The 12331-nt window shown below is 41.0% G+C and overlaps 1 protein-coding gene across 2 annotated transcripts in view; it reads left to right on the forward strand.

Annotated features, from left to right (window-relative positions):
- The window catches only part of PRKCH (protein kinase C eta), a 249476-nt gene that overhangs the window by 67769 nt on the left and 169376 nt on the right, over positions 1-12331 (forward strand). For both annotated transcript variants that reach the window (XR_007128580.1, XM_047736289.1), the window contains exon 2: positions 1375-1438. Coding sequence is in view for 1 of the 2 variants with exons in the window: in XM_047736289.1 (XP_047592245.1) it covers positions 1375-1438 (64 nt within the window). In the remaining variant the exon portion in view is untranslated. The remainder of the gene's footprint in view (positions 1-1374; positions 1439-12331) is intronic.

The following is a 12331-nucleotide window of genomic DNA, read 5'->3' on the forward strand; positions in this document are numbered from 1 at the left end:
AAACAGTAAATAGTATTGTCAAGGCTCTTTGAGCTCATTTAGTGGAAGCCAGGTCAGAAATGCTGAATGGCAACGTCACAGACTTTTGGATGAGAAGCGTGAAGCTTGGAGTGGTTAAGGACCTTGCTCAGAGTCTAGAACCAGATGCTGCAGTCAGGCCATGTCCTCATTTAGTTTGAGCATAGTTGTGATTTGCAACTTCTTTAAGTGTAATATTCTACCAAAAATGACCAGTTGTGTCTGTACTCAGCTCCTCTGGACCTGTCTCTCTCTTTGAGGAAAGGTCAAGGCAGACATGGAGCCATGGGCTGAATCCAACAAGATCTTGACAATTGTAAATTGATGTATTTGGGTCCAAAAGAACGTCACAATCCAAGGCTTAGAGGTGTTCTTGGATAGTTCGAGGTTAGCACCCAACATGAAGAGGGCAGAGCCTGTGTGCCTGGGCTAGTGAGATCAGAGCAGGTGCTGCCCGAATCCAGAATGGCGTGTTGCACCGGGACAGGACGAGCCGGAGATGGCAAGCTGCTGAGTTGGCAGAGTGGATGTCTCCCTGAGTGCATGATGAGAGCTTTAAGGGATGAACAAGCAAGAGTCATGATTGCAGAGCTCCTGAATTGCCTTCCCTGCGCTTGCTGAAGATTAATTACACGCAAGTGAAAACGGTAGAGATGGAGACTGTACTCTCTCATACTTTTCACTTCCTAAAAGGAAAGGTTGCAGTTGACTGTGCCACATTTGTTCATTACCTCTCATGTTGCCATTGTTTCTCTATTTCATACATCTGTCAAGTGGTTATTATTATTATTTTTTAAAGATTTACTTATTTGAGAGTGAGAGAGAGAAGGGGAGAGGGGCAGCAGGAAAGAAAGAGAGAGGAGAGAGAGAGAGAATCTCAAGCAGACTTCCTGCTGAGCGCAGAGCCCAATGGGCTGAATCCCACAACCCTGAGAGCATGACCTGAGCTGAAATCAAGAGTCCGATGCTTAACTGACTGAGCCACCCAGGAGCCCCTTCCTGCCATGTGGTTTAATAAAATGTTGCTCTGACATAAGATAGGGTTATTTCAGAAACAATGTCCAAGCTTACAGGTACTTCTCAATAATATCACAAAGAGCCAAAATGGAAGAGACTAAAATTCAAGACAAGCGGAAACATTGGAAGAACGATTTCCCTTAGGTTCGCTTTTCCGCCTTTACAGTTTCGTGTGCTTTCACGCGTTTCTTACCCCTCTGCTGTTGAATGAAAGTCTTAATTAAGTCTGATCGGTGCTGTGATTTTGCACATGTAGGCCTCTTTGTAAAGAATTATTTGAGGTCCCACAAAAAGGACTTCAAAGTTAGAATATAACACATGATTCTTTTCTCCTTCTAGGTGGATCTGGAGCCAGAAGGGAAGGTGTTTGTGGTAATAACCCTAACGGGGAGCTTCACTGAAGGTAAGGACGAGTTTAGGTGGTTTCTGGTATAAGTGTAATCATAGTCGCTGTCAGTAGGATTTTCTGACCTGGAAGTTTATAAAAAGAGCATTTTGTAAAAGAAGCTTTAAAAATGGTTTTATGTTAGGTTGGCTCATATTTTGTTTGTAATGATCTGTTGGTTTGGATTGCCAGATTATGTATATTTGCTAAATCTGGCGATCTCATGATTTGTTTGACATACTCACTGAATTTTATTTTCTTCATCAACATCTTAGCTGAATGGGTTCTTGCCTCTTCTTGTTCATGTCTATCAAATTGTATTACAGATTTTTGGTTTGGGGGCCAACTTTTCACTTTGCCCTGGATGTGTTAAAAAATCTAAGGTGGGGGGATGGGAGGTTGGGGGAACCAGGTGGTGGGTATTAGAGAGGGCACGGATTGCATGGAACACTGGGTGTGGTACAAAAACAATACTGTTCTGCTGAAAATAAATTTAAAAAAATGATTAAAAAAAAATCTAAGGATCATAGTCTCTTTCTTACAATCTTTATCTCATTCTGCCCTGTAAGGGATTCTAGTTCTCTCTCCCTGGTGCTACCCCCACCTCCCACTCCCTAATTTTTTTAAATTGAGGTAAAATGTATATACAGTGAAATGAACAGATTGGAAGGGAGGAATTTGAGTTTTGGCAAATGTATGCAGCCACATCCCCAGCACCGTGATCCAAGATAAAGAACATTTCCACCACTCTGAAAGTTCCCTTGTGTCCTTTCCCAGTCAGTCTCCTGCTGCCAGAGGCAATAAATGGGATGTTTTATTTTTTTCACCATAGATTAGTTTGGTCTATCCCAGAAGCTCACGTAAATGGAACTACATAGTATGTTCTCTCTTGTGTCTGATTTCTTGCACTCAGCATAATTTCTCTGAGACCTTCCTGTGTCCTTGTGTGTGTTAGTGTCCCATTCCATGACCTACCCATTCTCTTCCTGATGGACATTTGGAGTCATTAGGAACAATGCTGCTATATGCATGGTTGTTCATACATTTCTGTCGATGTGCCCTTTCTCTCCTCTTGGGTAGATACATAGTCCTGGAGTTGCTGGGTAATAAAGGAAATACATATTCAACTTCATAAGAAACTCACAGATGTTTTTCTAACGTCCTTATATTTTTATACTCCCACCAGGAGTGTATGAGCATTCCGATTATTCCATTTCCTCACCAACACTTGGTATGGTCATTCTCTTTAACGTTAGACAGTCTAGTGGGTATAAAACAGTATCTTGTGGTTTTCATTTGCATTTCCCTGGTGTTGAGTACTTTTGCATGTGATCCTTTTCTTCCCAAGTACCAGCTAAGGTCTTTTTGTTTTCTGAAATTTGGTTTGTCTTTCTATTACTGATTTATAGTTGTTTGTTTTCTAGAGAAGCATCCTTTGTCAGAAATTGGTATTGTGAATACATTCTCCTAGTGTGTGGCTTGCCTTTTCACTTTCCTAGTGGTGTCTTTGAGCATAAGTTTTAAATTTCTCTGAAGTCCTGTTTATCAATCTCTTCTTTCATAGTTTATACATTTTGTATCCTCTGTAGGAAATCTGTCATAGGGGCACAATAATATTGTCCTGTTTTCTCTTAGAAGATTACAGGATTTTATGTTTAGATCTGTGTTATATTTAGGTCTTTGTTCCTTCTTAAATTAATATTTGTGTGTGGAGGGGTTGGGATTTCTTTTCCCTGTACTACAATCCTGTTCTCCTACTCCCTGCCATTTCTCGAAGACTTTCTTTTTTCTTGGCACCTTTGTCACCAATCAGTTGACTCTACTGTGGACCTATTTATAAACTATTTTGTTCTATTGATCTTCTGATCTATCATTACGCCAATACCACACCATCTTCATTGCTGTTGCTTTATAGTAAGTCTTAAGGCTAAATAGTGCGAGTCCTCCAAATGCGTTTTGTTTGTTTGTTTGGAGGTTATTTTAGCTGTCTTCAGTATTTTAAATTCTGATGTCAATTTTAGAATCAGCTTATCAATCTCCACAGAAAAGCCTACTGAATTTTGAATTAAAGCTGTATTAAATCTATTCATCAATTTGAGGAGAGCTGACATCTTAACAATTGTGAACATCTTCAAGTCCATAAACTGGGTATATTCCTCCGTTCACTGATGGTCTCTAATGTCTCTCATCCATATCAATATTAGAAATTCTATATAATTTTCAATACAGAGATTTTGCACATATTTTAAAAAATATATTTCTAAGTATTTTAAGCTCTTGATGCTGTTATACATGGTATTTAAACATTTTTATTTTGGAAATTGGTAACAGTATATAGAGATGAAGTTTTTGCTTGACTTTGCATCCTATGACCTTAAAAAAATTTCACTTACTAATTCTAGTAGGTTTCTCTTTCTCTCTTTTTTTTTTTTTGTACCTATCTTAGGATTTTCTCTGTAAATAATCATGTTGTCTATGAATAAGACAATTTTCTTTTTCTTTTCTTATGTTTATGACTTTTATTTCCTTTTCCTGCTTTATTGTGCCCAGAGGCCTTGAGGACAGACCTCCTTGTCTCATAACTAGTTTTAGGAGGAAGGAATTTAGTCTTTCCTTGTAAGTATGATGTTAGTTATGTGCACTTTGTGTATATACCTTTTTTTTTTTTTTAAGATTTTTAAAATATATTTATTTGACAGTCAGAAATCACAAGTAGGCAGAGAGGCAGGCAGAGAGAGAGGGGGAAGCAGGCTCCCTGATGAGCAGAGAGCCCAATGCGGGGCTTGATCCCAGGACCCTGGGATCATGACCTGAGCTGAAGGCAGAGGCTTTAACCCACTGAGCCACCCAGGCGCCCCTGTGTATATACTTTTCATCACAACCAAGGAAATTCTTTCAAGTCCTGGTTTTCTGATAGATTTGGTTTTTCTTTTCTTTTCTTTCTTTCTTTCTTTTTAAATCAAGAGTGACTGTTAAATTTTGGCAAGGCCTCTTTCTTTATCATTGACATGAGCATGTGGTTTTTCTCCTTTGTTCTTTTTTTTTTTTTCCAGCAGGCAGCTAAATTACTGGCTATCACCTGAAAATTGTGAAGGCTTTTGAGAGTGGGATTTTTTTTTTTAAACTCCCCCGCCTTAGTTCTTGGACAGATTCCATAATCCTGAGACATACTGTTCACTCACAAGGTCTAACCAAGTTGGGGTGTCAGTGGAAAGCCTAAGGTATTTTAAGTCCTTTTCACTTTGTGGAACTTGGCCTCTAAACTCTCTCTCCTGCAGTGAGAGAGAGCAGACATCTCACCTCCTTTCTCTCAGCCTTCTAGTTACTGCTTTTGGTGGACTTCTCTGAGTCTCTCTTGAGTATGCACAGATTAGAGGAGTTTATAGATTTGGGGATTCTTCTCTCTATGGCCACATCTTTTCCAGGATTTCTCTGCTCAATTTCCTGTCATCTGTTAGTCCTGAATTTTGTCATTTCACTCTTCAAGCCAGTAGAACTGTAGTTTTCTGCTTGAATTCTTTTCACTCGACCTATGCAGCCTGGAGAATAACCTTGGGAGATGGCCTATAAATATGGATCTTGACCAGTGCATTTTCCTTCTTTCGAATGTCAGATTCCCTCCAATTTCTGTCCTCTTTTGGATGCTCTCCAGTGTTTTCAACTAAGTGTTTTAAAATATATTTCTAGAGGTTTTAATTGTTTGTGGTGGGAGGGTTAGTTATTAAAAGCCACTCTACTACTAAAATCCTGTGAAGACTTTTAAACCGTGGCTTAATGGTTTGTCCTTTTGGTGTTGGCATTTTGCAAATTGGTGACACTTTTGAAAATTGGTTTTCTCTTCTCTTTGCTGACTGTTGTTCACGTGGGAGAATTGTTTTAATGTTAATGTTTAATTTTTCTATCTTTCCCCAATTGTTGCATCATATCTTTTTGCTCTGATATTGAAGTTAGCATATATGTGGAATACTTGAACCTGAAAAAGCTCTCTAGATGACGGTTTGGTCAGCTCAAAGACATTTTTGTTTTGCCTGGTATCTTGTACATAGAAGATTGAGAAAGAGGAGTCTACTGATTGCTCAAATAAAATATAATGCGGTTACAGAACACTGTTGCTAGAACATTCTCATAGCATGGGCAAAACCACAATAGAGGTAAACCCCTCCATGAGAGAAGAGGCAGAGCAAGGAGTGTGTGAGATTCTCAGTGTGCTGAACTACCTTTCTGCACTAAGTTACACAGGACCGATGGAGTGAGGCCGTGCACAGCAGACCACATGTCATTGTGCCATAGTCATTCTGTGACTTCCTTTTTTTAAAAGTGATGTCACCTCTCAAGGACTAAACTGTATCCAGGTTCTGTCTTCCTTAATTGTAACACTAGAAACACTAGAACACTGGGACTGGAATCCTTGTGGATGTTGTCATTACATTAATTGATTAGCGTTAGTGATAAGAAAGGAATGCCAAATATTACTAGGGGTGAGTTCTTACCAGGTCATTGCAATGCTGTTCTTTTTAGAGTGGACCCTGGGTAAAATTGTGAGGCTGGCTGAGTTCCTCTCTCATACTCCCACCTCCTCTTTATGTTAGTCCTTCTTGCTCCCTGCCTTTAACTGTCTCTTAGTTCCAGTAAGATACCCAGTGATCTCTTCTCTCTAGGAACAGTTGCTCACAAGGAAGACAGTGAATTCACGGACTAATTCACCCCAGAGTGATAGCGATCAATAATATCTTAGTGTTCTACTCCTCGGAGGTGTGCCTGCGTATTTTAAAAGCTGCTGAAACTGACGTTTTATCCATGAGAAGGAGATTTTTAGTGTTGACATTTCAGAAGCCATAAGCATCTAGGTGTGGGATATATTTTAGAACCTCGGATCTATTCTCTGTCTGTGGGAGCACTGTCTTGTCAGTCTGGCTCCGAGCTGGGGCTCAGTACGAGCTTGCACGCTGCTGCCGCTTTAGACCACAGCTCCCTTGTCAAATGCAAAGGACGTGAGAGCTGCCTCTCTCTCTGTGTGTGTGTGTGTGTGTGTGTGAGAGAGAGAGAGACATGAGGGAATGCAGCCCTACCATGCACCTGCTACAGCTGCGGCCGAAGCTGGGGCCTAGCATTGTGAGAATGTCCCTGGCTTGGCTTCGCTCCTGGCAGCCACTCGGGATGACCCCCAACCATAAAATGACAGGTTGGCTCAGGGAAAGTTTGGCGCTCTCCTCCTTATCTTGGAAGCTGAAGGGCTTTGCATAAGAAAGCACTATGAAGTCAGACCTGCCCAGTGCTCTCAGGCTGCAAAAGGAGTGTTGGCCTGGGATCCCAGAGGGATGGCCAAAGTTCCAGAAATGTTGCTTAAGCCTCAGGGTCCATTGGAGGCTGTGGTTTTGAAGGCCAGATGTGAAAATGTGTGGTGCTTTGCCACCCAAATTTGTAGGGTGCTGTGTGAAAGTATGCTAGTGGGATTCCCATCTCCATGTTCCTCTTGTCATGGTGGCAAGATTCCTGTCATTCTCCCAGCCCCTGCCTGGGACCCCATGAGTACTCAGCAGGTTTGTTTTATTTTGACATTGGATTTATTTTATACTAGAAGCTTCAAGAATTTGGTGAACAATGACAGATGTGCTGCTGGCTTAGCTCCATGCCTATTTTCTTTTCATGGCTTCCTATAGGAATTCTGCTGCTAGCTCAGATTCTATAATTCCAAAGCTCTCCTTAAAAAAGAAAGTGCTCAAATGTGGCAGTGATCTGTGATATACAGGGCGGGTGTTAGGAGCTACTGACTACTTCTCATTTCTTCCTCTCCTTTTTGTATCTTTCATTAGTTATGCTGAAATAGCAGCTAAGGCAAACAGTTTTTGTTAAACGTAAGGCATGACTGAGAAACGACATGGGACATACCTGCTGGGTATAGACCTGTGATTTGCCACAGATGCTGGGGAGATAACAATGGACAAGACTTAGATACTCTCCGGAGGGAGCTCACAGGAGCGTTGTGAGTGGGGGGGCAGATATAGCACCCCATGTGTGCGGGGCAAGGGGCCCAGATCCTACCATGGGAACAAGTCCAAGGCACGGTGTTGGCACGTGGGAGTTTGTAATCAGATCAGCCCGAAGGTTTTAGAGAAGGCTTCTCAGGGGAGAGGATGTTTAAAGCAAGTTTCAATGATAAATGGAAATGTGCCAAGCAGAGTGGATAATTTAGGAGGGTTTGTACAGACACAGAGAGGTGAGAGAGCAGTGACAGGTTCCAGCAACTGAAAGTAGGGGGTTTGTTTTGGAGGTTGGGGAGCAGGGGGGCGGTGTGACCAGAGCTGTGGGAGGGTCTTCTGTGAAGATTTGCCTGGGACGGTCTCCGTTTTGACTGCTGTACCTGTGTAACTGAGAACAGTGCCACCTTTCACTCTGAAAGGGTCCTGGGTTAAAGATAAATGACATGGTCATATTACTTCTAGGTTAGAGGATGAGGTTTCCCATGAAGGGTTCTAAGCAGAGAGAAATAAGATCTGATTTGGTGGCAGTGGGTTTAAGGAGCTGGGGGCCAGGGGGTGTTTGAGCATAAGAGGAGACAAGGGTGTGGAAAGCTATTAAGAGATTGTTAAACTTGTCTAAGAGAGAGATCAGTGGAACCTGGGTTCAGTTGGAATCCATGGGGATGGATATAGAGAGAGGGACAGCTATAAGACATGGATAGGGGGAACGCCTGGGTGGCTCAGTTGGTTAGGCAGCTGCCTTCGGCTCAGGTCATGATCCCAGCATCCCACATCGGGCTCCTTGCTCATCAGGGAGCCTGCTTCTCCCTCTGCCTCTGCCTGCCATTCTGTCTGCCTGTGCTTCCTCTCTCTCTCTGACAAATAAATAAATAAAATCTTAAAAAAAAAAAAAAAAGACATGGATAGGAAGCATAACCAGCAGGAGCTGGCAACTTAGTGGACATTAGGAATGAATAAGGGTGAGTCTTAGATGTGGAGTCATTCACCGGGGTAGAAATACAGGGATGGAAGGTGATTAATTTAGCTTTGAATAGGTGGAGTTTGAAATGCTTGTTGGAAACCCAAGTGGAGATGTCTAGGAGGAACTAGAAGCAAGAGTATAAAGTCTGGCAAGAGATCCGGTCCCAAGATGTAGCTCAAGGTGTCCGTGAGAGACAGATCCATAGATAAAGGGGCCCAGTGAGAAGATTTAGAGCCCCAAGCCAAGGCTGACCAACTGCAGAACTCTGTGGAACACAGCACGTAAGGTCTCTGGCTCATAGATTATAATCTGTCAAACTCACTGAAGCTCTGTTGAAGGTTTACTTAATGAGCACCCATTTTGTTTATATATTCATTACTCAGTAATATTTGAGTGCTTACTCCATGCAAGAGACTGTTTCATCAGATGGTATAATAATGTCTTTCAAATTGGCATCAAAATTTTGATAATGAAGTTTGCATATAGAACAGAACAAAAAAGTCTTTGAAAAGTAACATGTGAATTAGTGTTAACTGTAGTAGCTTTGAAGTTTGGTACCATGGGCTGGGTGCAGGCTTATTCTTTTTTTTTTTTTTTTTAAGGTTTTATTTATTTATTGGATGGAGAGAGATCACAAGTAGGCAGAGAGGCAGGCAGATAGAGAGAGGAGGAAGCATGCTCCCTGCTGAGCAGAGAGCCCGACATGGGGCTCAATCCCAGGACCTTGAGATCATGAGCAGACTTATTCTTAATGCTGGGGTAAGAAAAACAGATGAATCTGCTCAGAAAACCTACACTGAGGGCTCTCTTTACTGAAGATGGAACAAGAAAAACTCTTAGTGAGAATCTCTTTCAGTGCCCATGGCAGAACGTTATCAGCTAGATCAAAAACCCATCACCATTGTTTATCTTAAGAAAGGCGTTGTTGACTCTTGATCAGATGCAGAATTCCCCTTAGCATTGCTGCTGAAGTAGACCCAGAGGAAGGGATCTGTTGTTTTGAAAAAGCTGTCTCCTGTCACTCTTTACCTCATTCTGGCTAAGCCTTTCTGGAGCTAAGGTCGATCTGTTACCTAATCAAGGTGAAATTTATCATGGTGACAAAACAGCCCTAGATTTTAAAGTAGCCACTAGTTGCTGGCAGAATGGCAGGTTCTGGCCATGTTTATGATTGTCACTATACTGGACCAGTTTTTGCCTGGAAGAGTGGAGTGACGAAAAGAAAAAAAAGTGAAATAAAGGAAATTAATGAAAATGCATGAATATGAATTTGTAACTACTCCACTTGGAAAGAGAAGTAACAGAAAGAAAATAAGCAGTATCTCATGTGAAAACAAATCAAAAAAGATGTTGATGCATTGTTAAGAAATACAGTGTCAGATCTGAAGATTGAGTTTGCATAAGTAAAGTTTGCCTGGACTCAGGGTACTTCAAACTTCAGTGGCTGGTCCCCAGAAAGAGAAGCAGACATTTCGTGCCTCCTACTGGAAGCACGCCACACCATCTGGGAGGTATGCTTAAAAATTCGAGCCTAAATCTGATCAGGCTTCTAGATCTGACCGCCAGGTTAGAGGAAATACTGGGCACAGGGGGGAACATTTTAAATGACGCCATGGGAGAGGTACTTAGATGGCCCATTCGGTTGCGTATCCCACTCTGGATTTCTGCTCAGGTCATGATCTCAGGGTCATGAGATCCAGCCCCATATTGGGCTCTGTGTTGAGTGTGGAGCCTATTTAAGACTCCCTCTCTCCTTCTCCCTCTGCCCCTCCTCCTGCCATTTCTCTTTCCACCTCTAAAAAAAAAAAAATGACATCGTGGGAGAGACTTTGTTTTTTTCAACCAAAAATTAGAAGAAAGAAAAGTGAGGGAGAGAAAACCAAAATAACAAAAGAGAGACATTAACCAGTTTCAGTATATGGACCATATTTTATCCCCGTTCCAACACAAATTGTCCAAACAATAACTCTCAAGAGACAACCAAGGAAATAGGCACAATGACTGGACACATGATGGTATCAAGGAATTATTGATGTTATTTATGTATGGTTATGATATTGTCATTGTTTAAACCAAGAGCATCTATTAGAGATACTTGAAATATTTACTGGTGAAATTATTTGATAGTTGAGGTTTACTTTAGAATAATCAAGAGGTGGGAGGAGGGAATGGGGTACAGATAAAATCAGATTAGCTGTGAGTTGATTGATGAAGCTGGGTATTATTTACATATGAATTAATTATACTCTTCTATTTCTGCTTGTGTTTGAAATTGTAATTATAAGAAGTAAAAAATGAAGGGAAAACTACACATTAAAAAATTATCTATTTCCTGGGCAAAAAACAGAATCTGGGTTGCCTCTATAACATCAAAATGATACTTTAATTTTGAATACATAATTGCCTAACCTCATTTATAAATTAAAGCTGGTGTGGCTCTCTCTCTCTTTTTTTTTTTTTTGGTCTGTATATGTTTTATCATTAGTTCCCAATTTTTGTGTATTGTGAAGTGGCAAGTTAAAGATTTTAAATGACTAAGGTACTTCAGTACTTTTTTTTAAAGTTTTAAATCAATATTAAGCCATGAGTCAAAAACGGCAGGTAGGAAGAGATGAGTAAGATGATACCCTCCTTTCCATTGCAAAGTTCTCACTTAAAATGAATGACAAGTAAATCATCTCCTACTAACCATTACATAACATTTTGTACTTGCGAAGTTTAGTTTTAAGATAGTTTCCTAAAAGAATAAAGTAAATCGAAAGAACTAATGGTAGAAGTATCTTTATGAAGATAGAAGAAGTTCTGAGTGGACACGCTTTTCCCTGGCGTTCCCCAAGCATGCCTGAAGGTATTCTGTACCAGTCTTGTTTTGGTGGGGGAAGGGCGTAACTTCTTAAAAAACAAACAAAAATACAACCTCACAAAACTCCCGTCGTTGGTGGATTTGATGCTAGTCTAGAAAACTTTGCTAAAGGGGAGCCCGGGTGGCTCAGTCGGTTGAGCATCTGACTCTTGCTTTGACCTCAGGTTGTGAGATCAAGCGCTATGAGGGGCTCCAAACTCAGTGTAGAGTCTACTTGCCCCTCTCCCTTTCCCCTTCCCCCCACCACCCGCCACCTCCTGCCCCTCCCCCCCATGATCTCTCAAATAAATATCTTAAAAAAAAAAAAAGAAGAAAACTTTGCTAAAACTTTGAATTGCCCCCTTCTTTCACACTCTTACTACATTACTTGGAACTGATTCCTGGGGAGAACGTGGAAGGTGCACTTGAAATTTGGTATCTGCATATTCTTTCTGCCAAAGCAGTGCATTGCCCTGTAGAATAAGAGTCTAATTTTTTTTTTTTTTTTGTACCATTGCCTCAGTTTTTAGCTCAAATTTCCTGTGTCAAACCCTTGGTTTATAAATAATGAAGTTCTCTGCTAAATCATTGTGACCACATGCACCAAAGCAGATGAAACGTGTTACTGTTTGAAAACTGCAACCCCCAGTTTCTCACTGGATCTCATACTCACGGTGTTATTTCATTTTTAAAGGGAAAAAGTTTGTCTCTGATGAGTGTTAATTTTCAAAAAAAAAAAAAAAAAGTTAATTTTCAGGGGCACCTGGGAGGCTCAGTGGGTTAAGCCTCTGTCTTCGGCTCAGGTCATGATCTCAGGGTTCTGGGATCAAGTCCAGCATCAGGCTCTCTGCTAAGCAGGGAGCCTGCTTCCCCCTCTCTCTCTGCCTGCCTCTATGCCTACAAATCTCTCTCTCTCTCTGTCAAATAAATAAATTCTTTAAAAAAAAAGTTAATTTTCTGGGTTCCTTTCTCATTTCAAGCCAGGTGACAGCTTGTCGATTTAATTTGCTTTTGATTTAGCTTTTGTAACAGTTTTCATTCCTTCGGTGTATTCAGCCTGAGAAATGAGTGACCACCTTAGTTTAGGTCTAAGCAGTTCTGTGCTACCACTAGAAATGAATGCCAGG

This window comes from Lutra lutra, chromosome 7 (assembly GCF_902655055.1).
Source record: "Lutra lutra chromosome 7, mLutLut1.2, whole genome shotgun sequence".
Taxonomy (NCBI): domain Eukaryota; kingdom Metazoa; phylum Chordata; class Mammalia; order Carnivora; family Mustelidae; genus Lutra; species Lutra lutra.